The 16,608-nt window shown below is 41.5% G+C and overlaps 2 protein-coding genes across 4 annotated transcripts; one reads left to right on the top strand and one right to left on the bottom strand.

Moving 5' to 3' along the window:
- Positions 1-2,251: 2,251 nt before the first annotated feature.
- Positions 2,252-10,401, bottom strand: LZIC (leucine zipper and CTNNBIP1 domain containing). Of its 3 annotated transcripts, none has more exons than XM_058818743.1 (7): positions 10,364-10,401; positions 9,648-9,789; positions 8,492-8,627; positions 7,907-8,005; positions 7,357-7,452; positions 5,515-5,596; positions 2,252-4,576 (listed from the first exon to the last, which is right to left on the bottom strand). In XM_058818743.1, exons 2-7 carry the CDS (start codon positions 9,746-9,748, stop codon positions 4,518-4,520), a joined length of 573 nt encoding a protein of 190 aa, XP_058674726.1. In that variant the 5' UTR covers positions 9,749-9,789; positions 10,364-10,401; the 3' UTR covers positions 2,252-4,517. The 3 variants fall into 3 exon arrangements, with proteins under 3 accessions (XP_058674726.1, XP_058674727.1, XP_058674728.1); XM_058818744.1 differs by having other exon boundaries at positions 9,648-9,751; positions 10,364-10,389; XM_058818745.1 differs by lacking the exon at positions 10,364-10,401 and adding an exon at positions 10,085-10,353 and having other exon boundaries at positions 9,648-9,751.
- On the top strand, positions 9,944-16,173 carry NMNAT1 (nicotinamide nucleotide adenylyltransferase 1). The gene is made up of 5 exons (XM_058818742.1): positions 9,944-10,112; positions 12,528-12,695; positions 13,114-13,297; positions 13,463-13,608; positions 13,984-16,173. The coding sequence occupies exons 2-5, from the start codon at positions 12,578-12,580 to the stop codon at positions 14,400-14,402; spliced, it is 867 nt and encodes a 288-aa protein (XP_058674725.1). The 5' UTR covers positions 9,944-10,112; positions 12,528-12,577; the 3' UTR covers positions 14,403-16,173.
- Positions 16,174-16,608: the final 435 nt, after the last annotated feature.

The following is a 16,608-nucleotide window of genomic DNA, read 5'->3' as shown; positions in this document are numbered from 1 at the left end:
TAAAGTACATTGACTGAAGCAGAGTAAAACCCCAGTGAACACAGAGAGGAATTAATTAAAACCAAAACCAAAGAATACACAAGCCACCAAAGGCTCTTCACCCTGCTCCATCACTCATCGGCATTATGGTTTCCCACTAGGTTAACAGTAACCCTGCCTCCTCACAGGGTGCATTGGTGAGGCCAGCAAGGTAAGTACAAAATTCCTGGAGATGAAAATGCTTTGTGAACCAAGTGTTATTTAGTAAAATGCGTCTGTTCTCCACTCGGTATTTAACTTAATTGCATAAAGATAGTCACAGTAATGAAATAGGTGGCACTTCCTTTAACAGCTTGATACTTAATGACATCAAAGCCCGATGCCACTGAAATCCAAACCCCACTGCCAGCTAATGAAGGGCTTAACATGAAAGCCTCTGCAAAGAGCAAACCCAAGCCTCTGACAGGAAGAGGAATGGTGCAAATGTGCTGGGATCTGAGATCACTGGCACATACCCACAGCACAGCAGGCAGTAATGATTATTAATTATTTAAGAAAAGAACATAAGAGCTCCAGCATAAGCTGAAAAAAATATGCAGAAGCATTGCATTGGGATCCTCCAGTTGGATTACTGTTAATTAGCACAGTACATGAGTCTGAGGGAAAGATCTAAAAGCATCTTATGCTAGTGGGAGCATATAATTAAGCCATCATTTGCATCCTTGCAATAGTATGAATTTCCTTACTGATAACATCATGGGCACAACACCATTTTATGACTAAGTACTGTCTAGCTCTCCTAATTCAGCTGGCTGACTGTACAGCAGTGCAATGCAATCTTACACATCAATTTAACATCCTGCATTTATTTAGGAAGGGTTTTAGCAGGGAGAGATACCACAAGGCTTCCTCTAACCTAGGAGAATTTTAGATTTATTTTCTTAAAACTGAACTCCTGCCCCACCTTAGTTTATTCCCTTCAAGCTTACCAAGAGAGTTAGCTATCAAGCAAGGTGACATCTTGCCATCAGCCACTTGTATCATCATAAGACATGGTGGATGCTCAAGAGGCCTCTCAACTATGCTAGGTCTGCAAGAGATAGAGTAAAATGTTGCTCATGTCTCATGGGAATGCACGGAGCCTCCCAAAGCAAACAGAATGTAGAACTGCACGTGATCAAATCTGTTACCTCCCAATCATCACGCTGCCTGACCTAACCCTCAGCAAGGGAATGTCAGAAGTTTAATTATCTAAAGGTTAAGTCTAACATTTTTACAAGTATTGTATAAAGACTTGATATTATTTTACCAAAATCTATCAGATTAAATGGATTTTTCTTTTCAACAGCTTCTCATCTCTTGTTTAATGAGGCTGCTGTTTATTCTAGTAAGCCAAAACTTCATGAAACCTTTTCCTCCGAATCCCTGCTTGACTTAGAAAAATTCTCTCAATTCACCCTTTCCTTCCTGATCTCCATTTGTTTCTTAATCAGCTGGGAAATTCATTTAGGATTCCTTCACAGCACAGCTGCTTCCACCCTCCATGTCCCCCTGTACTTGTTGGCATCCCCCTCTCATTAAGGGCTTCCAGCAGCATCTGCACACACAATCCCTGCTTTCATTATCCATGATTCAACCACACACAACAATAATGAAAACCCTTTCTCTCCAAGATATGTGAGGTACCCAATGAAGGACTTGTTTTTAGTTTGGGATTCTTTTGTTAATATTTTATATGTCAGACTTAGTCTGATAATTCAAATCCATCAAAATCATGCATTGATCCCACTTCAGCCAGCAGTGACGGAGCCTGAACTGCCTGGCCATAGGGTGTCATTTACACAGAGCTCTCTATCAAAATGAATTTGACTTTTACAGGCAAAGTAGCATAAGAAAGTAAGGGATCTCTTAAGAAATCTTGTATTTTTTCTTCAGCACAAAGGTAACTTGCTACTTTTCCATTCAAGATCAAAGAAGGGAAATAACTCAAGGAGACAAAGACAGAAGAAAGAGAGGCAGAATATTTGAAGCTTCAATTTTCTAACACTTTTTCCTTCAGATCAGTACAATCACTGAATTCACTCTATAGAGAAAGAAGATTAAAAAAAGGAGGTTATATATGGCCAAAAAAGGACTCTGGGAACTTTGCTGATGTGTTTAAAGCTACTGTACTTTACAGTTCTTATTTCAGAAGTAAAATGATAAACAAAAAACAAAGCACTTTTAATCTTCAAAGCAATGTATGATCAATAACAACTTCACAGCACTCGATATTTAAGGATCATAATCTGTATTTTACTCCAGGAAAGAAAGATGTGTACAGAATGAGTGATCTGCCCAGGTCCAACACGGAACTGGGGATGGGACTCACACATCACAAGCTTGTTTGTTAAACACAAACCCATGCTTTCATTTAGCAGTTGTTCTTTTGTTATCAGTTTTTATTTGAGGAAATCATTATTATAATAAATAGATTATGGACTTTTTTATACAGCCCCTGCAGAAACATTTGAGGTGGTGGTGGAGGTACATCCCAGGATTATTTAGCAAAGTATTTAGCACAACACACCAATTAACTTACTATGCCTTAAATCAATATAACTATTTCAAGAGGTTACTTAACTCTCTGTAAGGGTCAACACATGAATAGCTTCACATCAGCAGCAGCTTCCTTGTTAAATCACATTTATGGCCAGGGCTTTCTGCAGGACACAGCCAGTCTCTGGGTAGAGCTCTGATTTCTGACCCTTCACAGCTTCTGAGAGAGAAGTCTGACCCAACACACTGAATCTTGCAATACTGGTACTGATCTCAGTCTCATCTCTGTCCATCTAAACCACCAGAGATCCTTCCAAGAGCAGAAGAAGCAGATGTTGGAAAGATGTTCAGTCAAGGATCAATTCAATTGGAATGTTACAACTGCCCGCAGTACAGGTATTTGCAAAAATCCTGAAATATTTACACACCAATTTAAAAAAGTTTCTCCTGGAAACGTACACCTGTCAAACTACAAGGAAAAAGATTTCCATGTCATTGTACTGTAAACTTTTTGTGAGTGCTGAGAGATTTAATTTACATAATAATGCTGCAAGCAGGCTGGGGGTGTATGGGGAGAGAGTTCCTTAGCACCAGTAATGAGCAGAAAGGAAAAGAAGGCAGCTCCAGTCCTCACAGACTGTTTTGCTTCCCATAATTTCAGAGTCTAATAACGCCTTTTAATAAGCTGCTCTCAGCTATGAAGCTGCAATCAGCCTTTGTCAGAGAACACAATGCTGTCTCAGACAGAAAATAGTTCTGCTGGAATGGACAAAAGACCCCTCCTCAATAAAGGCTTTCTAATAACAGGGAGAAAGAAGTTCTATCAGTGAAAAACAAATTATGCTATCTCCATCCTGTATCCTTTATTTCTTAAATGCTAGATGTCAAAAGTATATCTGTTAAAGCAAAATGCAGTCTAGAAACACATTTTCTAATCTACTCCAGTCCCAGTTTACAATTAGATAAACTTGCTAATTTATAGGGTATTTATGCCCTGTAAGTGCACTCTAAATGACAACTGAGCATGTTAATTTTCTGTTTCTAGTCAATGCTACCCACTAAGTCTCTGAGCTAAAAATTCAACTACGAGATTTCAAATCCTCCTAAGCTTAGTTTATTCAGGATCCAGGGGAGACACAGACCCTCCCCTCTCTGTAGCACCACCACTGAGATTGAACAACACTTGCACTGATCACATAACGGGAGCTTTTTTTGTTTCTACTTGCAAGCTATTTCATGCCCCCTCCGAAATAACAGCAGTGTGCAGTTACACACCAGAGCTGAAGGAAGAGCATCTCACTGCCATGTCCTATCAATTCCTGTCCCTTCAATACACAAGGTTAAATGACTCCAGAAGCCTCCCCACAGGGCTGCCATTGTCCTCAGCCAGGGCTGGGACACAAAGTGCTCATTCATGTGCACGGCAAACAAGCAGCCGAGGGCCAGTGATCAGCATCCAGGCTCATTTTTGGTCTTCTGCAAACAGTTTGTAGAAAGATGGCATTTCAATAAACTACATGCATTTTCCAAAGCTTCAATGCCTTCCTAGCACAAACTACTTAGTGGGGAGTCCAGACAAAAATTAAGACAATGTGAAAAATCACCCAAAAAAACCATCAGGACCACTTCGTAAAAAGATCTGCTTGCTACAACCACATGCAAAAAGATTCAGTTTTAATAGTTAGAGAAATACACATTCAGAAAAGTTCAAAACAACTGACTCTTTCGAAAGACAGTCACACCATGCTTTTGTTCTAGAGTTCCTCTTAGTGTTCAGCCTCAGAGCTTGTATTACTGAAAGGGTACAGACACCAAGGTCCCAAAGTGCACTTAAGGCTGTTTACTTCATATCTTCTGGTTAAGGACCCAAGAGATTTAGGGCTTGGGTTTTTTGTTTTGCTTTGCTTTTTTTTCAACATGTAAGAAATAGAAAAACCAAACGCAGTGTGACCAAAATCCAACGCTGCTGACAACTGGAGACACAAGCCTCACGAACCTCTTCATTGTTTTGCCTTTTCTACTTCAACACTTGCAAGAGCAAAGACCTTGTCTCCTGATCCTGAGGGGGGAAAAAGCATTTTCAGTAAGTATTAGTGGAAATTGTGAATTACCTTATATACAATTTAAATCAAGCAAAACATTTGAGATCCAAAGAAATCAAATCTACACTGTGAAAACTTGAACACTTGAGCTAATTAAAAAAAACCCCACAATAGCTTGCCAGGTCTAGAGCAGCCATGTCCTACTGTGCCTGGCTGGGATGGAGCTCCCTTTCCCCAGATTCCCCTGTAGAGCTGTGCTTTGTGTTTGCAGCTGGAATGGTGTTGGTAACACCCCCACACACAGAGATACTGCCAAAGTCCTCTCTTGAAGAGAGGGTTCTCACCTTGCTTACACTTCCAGGGAGGGCAGAGCTGAAAGGTAGGGCACCCAGACAGTTTATTTGTAGCCTGAGCTAGTCTGGCACGTTCCTGCCATTCATAGCTCTTTCATCCCAATTTAACTACTACTACAGTGAACTGTCTGCTCATTTAATGCCTTTTGTAACTCAACTCTTGATCCTGTCAACACAATCAGAGGTATGACAATCATGGCAGGAAGAGTGCTTTAAAGCTGTATTTTGACAATGTGCCAATAACTGCCAAATTCTCTGCATCAAGCAGAGGACACAGCTCTCCTGAAGAGTGTCTTTAATGCAAAAAAGATCTGTGTTTAATTCTAACAGCAGCATCTCTGCCTGAGACAGACTACTCAAGCCTTCAGCATGATGGGCACCCTTGGCATTTCATGGATGTTTGGCATTGGATTTATTTGTTGTGTTACTTTTTCCTTATAGTAGTTTATCAGAATTTCATTGTTAATAAAACGTATATTAACATTTAATGGCATGAATCTCTTGTTCATATATTCTCTTTCATAGGGGAACCAGACATACTTCTAATAATCAGTGTTCAATGAGGCAAAGCAATCACAAGTTATATGAGAATGAAAACTTACCAAGGTCAGTGGAGACTCTCTCAAATTGGCTCAGGGCTGTACCAGCATTTGTTGACAAGAACATCTCATCATCACCAGTGAGCTAAATCAAAAGAAGCCACAACTGTGAAGCTGATACCTTAACTGTGCATGTTCCCACCATCTACGTGTGCATCTACATGAGCTAGGACAGGTTACAGAAATTGTCCATTTGCAGCTTTTGAGTGGCAGTGTTATCTGCCCTACTGAAACCTAAAACAAAAAACAGAAGCTACTTCCCCTAGCACTGAATTTTCCCTCCCTGGCTCCTGCCAGCCCAGGCAGTGCAGTGCCAGCATGTGCAGTGTCAGACATGCCTGCACACGCAAGTTTCAAGTTGATTTGCAGTGATAATTTTTTATTAAAAGGTCACACTGTACCTGTGTACCTGAACTATGCCGAGGTGTCAATAACTTTTTTGTCACAAGGTCAGTATGGTAATGAACTAAGATCTAAGCTTACTTCCTATCATCTACTGAGGAAAGGAAAAAAAAAAAAAAAAGCAGTCACTGCCAGCTTTGACCATGTTAAGAGCCAATGACCTAGAAATGGTTCTCTTCCTTTAAAGTGACATTTCCCCATGTATATTTTACTTTTATGTACATGTTCTGATGCCTTGTGACAGATGCCCATAAAATATTTACAATAATGAAGCAGTAACCTACATTTGGAAGGTTCAGATATGCTAAGTTAAAAGTCATTTAATTAGCCTCAGATACACATCTTTATTACAGCAAAGCATGTGTGTCAAACTCTTCACATCAGTTTATTTATTAGAACTATAAAAATCAGATACAGATATTCAGGATGATGTTGGAATGAAGGAAAACATATTACTTACCTGCCTTTGCTGGCTTTGTTTGCAAGCATACAGCTACTTAATACTTTGCAGTGTTGTGCAGACAAACATGCAGCATTTGCTGTCATTGTTCACATCCAGAACAGATGTGAGACTCCTGTCCTAGCAAGCCCTCTGTGCAGCAGGCTACTGATCATTTCAAAAGGTTAAGAGTACAGGTCAGGGTGTGGTGAAGTGGCTTGATGCTGTGGTCCAAGGAACTCATTCCAAGAGGATTAGATAGCTTCCTGCATTCAGTTCACAACCTTAACTAGCTTTTACGTATTTGCAAAAGATTTTTCTCCTCTGACACTCAAGCAATAAAATATTGGGAAAGCCTTTGCTTTGGAAACTACTTGGATTGCAGCTCCTTTAAGTACTGCATTTGATCTTCTCCATGACATTCCTTCATTTCCTAAAAAAGCTACACTACAGAGATACACAGCAACCCATTTTCTTCATATACCATCCACAAAGAGAAGTAACTTCTCTTCCTCCCTCTGGTGGCAAACCCAGGGCTTTTTCTGTCACTGATGGATCACTGGGGCAACAATGAATTTATCACTCATCTCTCCAATTTCCTTTTCTCATACCCAGGGGTAGGCACAATTGACACTATAAAAGTGAAGCTGGACACATGTCAGAGGTCTTGAATAGTTTCTGATGATTTGGTGGTAGATGGCCAGTAAAAGATTTGTTCTGTAGCTTTTATAAATACCATCACCTTGTACCAGCTGGTGTGTGATTCATGCATTCAGCCTACCAAAGGAAGTATTTAAAGTAGAAACAGCCATACAGAAAGGTACCAAACTATTTGATACATGTTCAGCTTCAGGCATTAAAATGGAAGGACATTTATGTAATGTCACAGCAAGCTACATTTTATAATTTGCTTATAAAATTGCAATTTCTTGTTTTAATTATTTCTAATTCCTCCTAAATAGGCAGAAAACTCTACCCACCTGACTATGATACCAACCCCTTACCTTCTCACCCAGCTTTCTGAGGGCAGTCAGGATTTCCAGTTTCTGTTGGGTGTACAGGTCTCGTGGCAACTTCCCAACCATTAAGTCTCTGTCCATCTGCACACCAGGGGAGAAAAAGTCAAAATATATAAGCTTCCATTATTTCACCCAACACAACGGCATGAGAAATGCAACAGCCTAAAAATATCATCAGTAGCAATGGACCCACATCATCTGGATCTTCAGTTTAGATCTCTGAAACATCGAATGCACTCTCCAGCCCTCAGTACAATCACAGACTTTCTATTTGCAGCTTCCTCAGTTCACTCTGTTAACCCCATTTTTGCTTTGAAGCAGGAAAATAGGAGATAACTCAAGAAATACACATGGTTGCCCCCATTACCTCAATAAACATTTAAGATCGAACAAATATTGAAAGAGAACTTCTCCATCTTTTTTGGACTTTATGACCAAGTTTTCCAGTACACTCAGTGCTTTCCTTGCAATCCTTACACACTTGAATCAGACTGCCTCAAATGAACAGCTTTTGCAGGAAAACAGAAGCCTTCACCTCTGCCAGTCTTGTCCTCAATTGCCTCGGCTGCTTCTTTGCAAACATCCTAATCACTTCTGGAGTTTTAAATGCTTGGCTGATGGCTGCTTGTATTGCCTGCAAGGAGAAGAGCAAGAATGTGATTCCTGTTAGTCCTGGTCAAACTGCAGCAGCAGGACAAGATTAATGAGGGCTGGAAAGCATCATTAGTATCCTCTACATCATATGATATACAGAACTCATCTTTTTTTTCATAACCATGGAAGTGAAATTTAAAAAAAAATACCTTTATGGAGGGCTTAAAGAATCCTCTAATTAATGTAACTAGACTGAGAAAGAGCTGTGAAACTTTTCATTACTTAAAGTCCAGGTCCTAATCTCCTATAATGTTAAGGTTGTAATTCATCAATGGGTTTTTTTCCCTTTTCAAATGAAGACATCTATCCAAGTTTTTTACATATAAAAGTGTAATAAATTAGGAAATACATTAGTTACCATAGATCTATATTTCACATAAAAATTCTAGTGAATCACTTGTATCTATTTGCTATTTCATCAACTCCAAGCAGAACATGAAGTTTTTTAGCAACACATCCTCCTTACCAGCTGCATGCCACTGAGCTCATCCACCAAAGTCATATCTCCAGACATAATCTTCTTCAGGGAGTCATTGAACTCACTCAGCTGCTCAAGAGTTTCTTTTTTGGTCTCTTCGTACTCATCTGCATCCAGCTCCTCTCTAGGGAGGACCCAAGAAGACACACTGAATCACAGGATCCAGCCTGAGACACCCATGGGGCACAGAGCTTGGTTCTCCAGGCTGCACTGAGGAGTTCCCATCCCTGCAGCCTGCTCTGCTCTGGCCCTCTCAGCTCCCATCCAGCTCATGCACTGCTCAGGTCTGCACCCCTCCCAGCCACCTGCATGGCTCTACACTCACTGATGATAAAAAAGCCCTAGTAATGAACAAGATATTTAGAAGTATTTTTGGATCTCAACACAATTATGTGGTGAGATTGTCTTGCCCAAAGCTGCAGTGAATGAGATTATCTGAGAAGCCTATCTCACACCCAAAGCCATCCACTTAGGAATAACTGATCCTGCTGTCTAAACCTTGCCCAGTTCCCAGAACAGCACCAGCACCCCACAGCAGTTCTAATTGTTCTTGGAAAAGATGCGTACTGCTAGGACAAGCTGGAACTAGAGTCAGAAACCATCTAAACACAGGGTGCTTAAATGCAACTACTAAAACAGATAAAAGCCCAACCTTCTTGATAATTCACTGTCTCAAATTGTATCAACACACATAAGACTAATACAAAATCACAGGAAGAGTTAGACAAACAAGAAAGTAAACAATGCAACCCCCCCCCCCCCCCCAGGGATCTATAATTATAAGAAAAACCAAAAGAGCCCCAAAAGTTATTCGTTCACTCCTATTAAAAATCCCATAGAAAAACTGTGATTTTTGTGAACAGCTGTTTAAACTTTAAAAGTCACACTGAAATATAACATTTCAAAGAAAATACAGAGTATTTCTGCTAGCATTTTTCCTAGATATATAAAGCAATCATAATAAAGGTTTTTAAAAATAACTTTTACTGACACCAATATCCTACTTAATTTAAAAACAGAAAGCCACAGCAAAACACAAAAATAAATAAGCTTCCTCCTAAGATTTTTGAAAGGTAGCACTTTCTTCTGCCAACCACTTAAGAAAAATAATACCATATAAGAGGAAAGCAACTATTTATATTACCTGCACTCTTCCAGATCTTGAAGTTGTTGCATTAATCTGTCCAACTGCTCCTCCAAGTTTTGTTTTAGTTTACTGGTCTCTGTTGTTCCTCTTGAAGCCATTTTCTGTTTTCACAGGAAAATGTTGTTTTTACATGACACTTCTAAGAGAAAGTACATTTTATTGTTTGTATCAACAACTTATAACGTATTTCAAACACTCTAAATATTAAAATTATGCAATATCTTGCTGACGGAATGTTTAATCACAACACCCGGAGATCCTCGCAGTGGAAATACAGAAATGCCAGGCTGCGTGCACAGAATTATCTCCACAGCAAGAGGCGGTTCAGAGGGCACTCCAACAGCCACAGCACACACAATCAAGCAGCAACTACTGAAATACAGAGGCCCCGCTATAAGACACAATAGGTTCGACTCCTCAACAGCCCCTCGGACCGCTGTTCAGGAGACAGCCCGGGTGCAGGTGTGCGCGGCAGCAGGAGAACCAGCGCTCCCGGGGATGGTGCCGGGCGGACACGGCGGCCAGCGGCCATCCCGGCCCCACAGCCCCCTGAGGGAGCGCGGCCCTCGCTCCGGGCCGGCCGCGCGGCCTGGGAGGAGCGGGAGGAGCGGCCGGAACTCGGGCGCTGCCCGGGGCCCGCTGCCCGTTCCCCGGCCGCGCTCCGGCCCCGCTCTTCCCCCTCCGCCCGCCCGGCCGGCCCCGGGCTCCCTCACCCCTCAGCCGGGCAGGCCGCGTCAGGGCGGGCTCATCCCGCTCCTGCGGCGCCGCTTCCGCCGCGCCCGGGCCAATGAGCGCGAGCGGCCCCGGGCCCGGCTGAGGGCACGGCGCGGGGTGAGCGGGCACGGGGAACGGGGACAGCGGGGACAGGGAGCGGGGACAGGGAGCGGGGGTGAACGGGGACAAGGAGCGGGGACTGCGGGGACAGGGAGCGGGGGTGAGCGGGCACGGACAGCGGGCACAGCGCGGGGCCGAGCGGGGCTCACCGGGGACAGGCGGCGGCGGCGGGGGTTGCTCGCTGGGCGAGGACCGGACCCCCGTGCAGGCCCGCGGGGGCGGAGAGCTGCGGAGGGTGTTAGTGAAGCGCCCAGCGACGCCCACATCGTGCTTATATTCTATGTATATACCCATATATAAACATATTTGACAGATATTTGCCTCTGAAACATGAGATTGAGCAAAGCATCCTTACCTGCTTATTCCCTGAAGGTGACTGGCAGGGTGGGCTCCAGAGCCATCCCAAGACCTGCTGTAGGCATATTTTGGTGTATTCTAGTGCAGGGTGAGTTTATGAGGCAATGATTGCCTGTTTCTGTAAAGTTAGGAGCATGAAAAGGGACATTTGACTAACTCCCGAAAAAGGCACTCTGTATTTCCATCTTAAAATTTTCTACTTTTTTTGCACTTTTTTTTTTTTTAAGGAAAAAATCAATCTTTTCCAGTTTTGCAGCATGTGTCACTCTGTTGAAAGTAGGATTTGTGCATTACAAAGGCAGTCTAATTCCTCTCCTCCCTGTTCCCATAGTAACTCTCTTAGCCATGCCCCTGTGAAGGCTGCATTTCAAGTACCACCAGCCGTTCCACTGCTGAGCTACTCTGCAGTAATGAAGAATATTTGAAAAGTTGGTGAAACTATTGAAAGCACAGAAAAGTACTAGCACTTACAAAATGTGAAGCCTTGCAAGCATTCCTTTTATCCACGGGCTGTTTGATGTTAGGACACAGTCGCTGTTGCCAGGTTTGGCTGTGATGGTGTCTCAGCGCTGTGGCTGCTGTGAACATCACTCAGCCCCTCTGTCAGGGAGACACAGTGTGAGGGTGACCTCGTGGGATTTTTCCAGGTGGTGATGTTGCTGTAGAAACAATGGCAGACAATTCTGTGCTCCTCAGGATGTCTCAGACATCTCGCAAACAGCAACAGCCCATTGCAGTTCTCCTTTGTTAGGCCAGATGTGGGAAAACATCTTGGCAAGCCAGAATAGTCTCAGGAAAAAATACAGAAGCAAAAATGGGTGTGAGGTGTGAGGAGAAATTGAATGATAATGAGTGAAATTTCCTTATTTTCAGCAATTCTTAAGCAGCTTTCTGAAACTGAAGCTCAGAAGCAGAACAGAACTGTGGTATTTTAGCAAAGGGGAAAACCCCCAGTATTTAATTGCAGCTTTTACTAAACTTCTGTAATTTACTATTCTTCTCTCACCTTTTCCATTGGTACACCTAACACTTGCTGCAACACAAAGCAGAGTGACTTTTCTCATGTTTAGTCTATAGCACTCTCTTCCCACATATCACACTGAATTATATAAATTACCCCCTTTAGATTTTATATTTCAGAAAATGTAAATAAATCCCAAAGAAATGTTGACACTGTTCTCCTCCAGAATTTAACACAATATAATATGTGACACAGTCTTGGTTTTATAATCTTGCTGGAAAGGGTCACTGCAGTTGAGTAGCAAGACTAGGAATGGTCACAGATGTTCTATTTCTCCCTGTGAGCATAGAAGGAAGTTACTTAACAAGGAAGTTCCCTGCCCACATGTCCCTTGGCAGTTGATTGGCACTGCCATCTTAAAATGGTGCAAAGTTCTAATAAAGTTTGTCCTGCAATCAGGACTGATAATCTCTCCACATGAAGTTTAAAATGAGCTGCTTTTCCACAGAGTGGGCAGTACGCCATCCTCTCTGGGCAAACAGCCTCTTTGCAGTGATTTCATATTTAATCACTTAGAAACTGGACAAAGAAGTGTCACATGGACAGTCACAGGCCAGGTTGGTGGAAGAAAAATACAGCATTCAGTTAGATCTTGAAATTTTATCTTCTGCTTGTTGGCACCACAAGTAAGTAACGATAACTCTTTCTTGTCCCATTTCTTGTAGTGGCTGGCACCAGCATTGTCCACTGGGCTCCGTGGCTGTGAGCAGTGGCCATGGAAGATCCTGACACGAAGACTGAAGTGGTGCTGCTGGCCTGTGGGTCCTTCAATCCCATCACCAACATGCACCTGAGGCTGTTTGAGCTGGCTAAAGACTACTTCCATGAAACAGGTAGCATGGTTATTTATTATTCAGAATAGCTTTGATAACCAGACACTTCAATGTTAAGGTGAATATTTTGTGGCTATGAATGCTTGACAGTGACAAATATTTAGCAAATGCTAATTTGTGTTATGTCTTTATGTCTTATACAAAGGCCATTTTGAGAGAACTCATTTATGTGTTGCTTTAATGAGCTAAAGCACAGGGTTTATAGTTTACAGAAATATATATCTTTCTAATACATCTTACTAACTCCTTCATTGTGCTGCCCTGACAGTGCAGGAGTGTCCTGTATTTTTCCACGGGACTGGCTATCAGCTGCCTTTGCACTGCATAATGGTTATGTCACAGGTTAAATACAATGCAGGGGAAGTAACATCTGCTCAACCACTTCTCATGTTCTTGTGCGATGTGTTTTTTTCCACAGGAAAATACAAAGTAATCAAAGGCATCATTTCACCAGTGGGTGATGCATATAAGAAGAAAGGTCTGATCAGTGCGAATCACCGAGTGACTATGGCAAAACTGGCTACAAAAAACTCAGACTGGGTGGAAGTTGATGATTGGGAAAGCTGCCAGAGCGAGTGGTTGGAAACACTCAAAGTTTTAAGGTATTTTTCAGCCAACCTCTAAAGTCTCACAAACCTATAGAAGGATTAAGAATGGTGTTAACTCTAACAAGTTGGGATAATTGCAGAGAGAGGTTCTTTGGTAGGCCATACTATCCCAATTTTTTCCTACATCTTTAAAATACCTAAAATACATCTGTTTTGCAGGTATCATCATCAAAAGCTTTTATCTGCTGATGTCACTAATAGTCTGCAGGATGATGTACCCATAACAAAGCTGGGACGGAAGAGAAAACAGGAACCAAACAGGCATGAGCCCATTAAAAAGAAAAATCAGAGTCCAGTTGTAAAAAGTTAAGTCTGTTTGCAAATTAGATGGTTAATGATCCTTGTTATTTCAAGAGAATTGCACCAATGAGTAACTTTTATGGTGGCTCCTGGTTCTGGTGTCACTCAGTGACTTTATTCCCTTAGATTCCACAGAATAAGGCATTAGATCCCTTTAATGAAGGGACTCCCATAACCTTTATCCAGAAAAATCCTGTGTTATGGTTACTAATTATAAATTATATACTCCGAATCTGTTTTTTTAATTTCATTCCATTGTCTCATCTCAACCAAAGATACAGAGAGAAAGGGAGCCAAGAAATTAAATGTCCCTGTGAAGTTTGCTAAAATCTGCCAAGCCCCAAACCAAGCCGTATTTCTCATTTAATTTTCTCTTTAAGGTGTCCCACAGGTTAAACTGCTTTGTGGAAGTGACATGCTGGAATCTTTTGGAGTCCCCAATCTGTGGAAGTTGGAGGACATCACTGAAATTGTGGAAAAACACGGCCTCGTGTGTATCAGTAGGGCCGGAAGCAATGTTCAGAAATTCATCTACGAATCGGATATTTTGTGGAGACATAAGAATAACATTCACCTTGTGGAAGAATGGATCACAAATGATATTTCCTCCACCAAGATCCGGAGAGCCCTGCGGAGGGGCCAGAGCATCCGTTACCTGGTGCCGGACGTGGTGCGGGCGTACATCGAGAGGAACGGGCTGTACAGCGCCGAGAGCGAGGACAGGAACGCGGGGCTGCTCCTGGCTCCATTGCAGAAACACGCCAGCGACCCCAGGAGCTCACAGGCACTGAACCACTGACCCGCTGGCTCTGGAAAACCACATTTCATACAGGAAAGTGTGTTTTCTAGGGGCTGGCTGGGGCTTTTCCTTAGGTAAATAGGGGGCTGATTCCGTACATCTGTAGTTAGCAGTGAGGTTTGGTGCACTCCGTGATTGGACCTACACAACCTTTGTCAAGTCCAGTAATAAGATGTTCACATTTTAATGTTTTGTCCCAGTGCACTGAAGGGAGTATGAGAATTCACATCGGTACGTGAAAATTGCAAATGTATAACAAATGAAAATGTTCTGATTAGTTTTAACTCAAACTGCTCTGCTGTTTATAAAATGATAACACAAATATTTTTAATAACTTACAGTGTCTTAACAAAGTTATCTGGTTTCAAGATGTACCATTTACTTACACTAAATCTATGTAATTTTTTTTTTTTTAATTGTCAACACGTGGTTCACCTCAAAAAAATTATTTAGCTCTATCCTGGAAGGGAAGAATTTCCTCCTGGCTGAAGTGGTGCTAGGTATAGCATGCTTTGAGCTGCTTGCCTTTAAGATATGCAGCTGCTTGTTTGCTGTCATGCAATTTGCTTCCAGAAATGTCTTCTACTTTACTTTTCTATTCATGTTTCCAGAGCTGTAATGTTAAGCTCAGTTTTGTTTCTGATGGAAGGACAAACCTACCTCAGGAACTGGTTTAAAGCCATTGATTTAATAGATAGAAATTAATAATAGTGTCACTGCACAGATTCTGAGACACTTGTCCCTTTATTACAAATAATACATTGATTTCAAATAATAAAGTTTCTTTTACTTTTGAGCCATAAGTAGAATATAATTATATTTAGCCAGAATTGTTTTCTGTTAGTAGAGAGAAAATGGTACTATATCAATACTGGTCATAAGTGAAATATTTTTCTTTTTGAGAAATCTGGTTTTGAATCTAACAGTGTATTGTCTGTATTATGTGAACATAAGCTAGAGAGGCACTGTGACTGTTGTGGTGATAGAATTCTACCTCCTTTTATTTGCTGCTATCTCATTTCTGTTTGTATTATGTGCCTTATTAAGAATGCCAAGGTTTGCAAGCCACTTCTCATGAATCAACAGCTCTTTAGAGGTCTTTGTGTAAGGTTTAAGTACTGATGTACAGAAAGAAGGACCACACCCCAGACTATCTGCATAATTTAAATTAAAATGTTATATCTGGACTTTGGCACAGGATTTACCAAGTACTGACTTCTCTTTGCTGGCAAGAGTCAGTAGTATTGCAACAGTGCTTTACTACCATAACCTCAGAACACCAAATTGTGGGTGAAATGTTACTATTTGAGTCAAGAGGAAACAGTAATTTTCATTTCTCAGTGCCATTCCTGTTTTAGTGTAGGTTAGAGAACAATATGCAGCTGCAAACAGGAAAGAAGCTTTGACGTCCCGAGTTCCTTCTCGCGTGATTCTGTGAGTCATATCAATCACACTGCCAGCTCCAAAAATGGAGCTAAACTTTGGGGAAACTGCTCTGCAAAATATTGTCCTTCTTATTCAGCCCAACACAAGTCAGTAAATAAATAAATGTAGTAGGTATAGGTGTGTTTCCTCACCTCTAAATCCCTTATTTCCTCACTTCAGATTCTCTAAGTCCTTTCTCTTCAAATTCAAGCATTTTTTATTCACTTTTCAAGACACATTGCTGGATCATCAGGGATTTCTGTCACTTCTTTGCTGAAGGTGAAGTCCAACACTGAAGCTTATCTGCTGTGTCATGCATTCTGCTGCCTGTGTTCTGCCACAACATGTAGCATCTAATAAAGCATCAGTGGGAACAGCTCCTGGATCAGCTCTCCTTTATGTGTCAAGAGCAGAAAGCAAAGGCACGAGCTACATCTCCTATATACACAAGATTACTTTTTGAATTCTGTTTACGACTCACTCCAGACATAAACCAACATGAAATAATTCTTATCTCTGTGCCATAGGTATGGCTTTAAAATTTGTTGATATAACACAATCCACAGTTTAACAGTCAGTCCGTGTCTGTTCAAGTACAGCCTGTCTTTACAGGGGTGCATCACCTTTTCTACAGATATCTGGATTTCAGATCATAAAGCCCAGATTTAATAAACTTACAGGAAATCTTAGTAATGACAAAATCAGTCCCTTTAAAGTATACAAGATGGACAAAATGGTTTAAGCCAGTTTTTGGCTTGCATTGTGGCTCTTGGGCTGTTAA

The sequence above is a fragment of the Ammospiza caudacuta genome, chromosome 22, assembly GCF_027887145.1.
Source record: "Ammospiza caudacuta isolate bAmmCau1 chromosome 22, bAmmCau1.pri, whole genome shotgun sequence".
In the NCBI taxonomy this organism is placed as follows: Eukaryota; Metazoa; Chordata; class Aves; order Passeriformes; family Passerellidae; genus Ammospiza; species Ammospiza caudacuta.
This window is presented reverse-complemented; position numbering and strand designations above follow the sequence as displayed.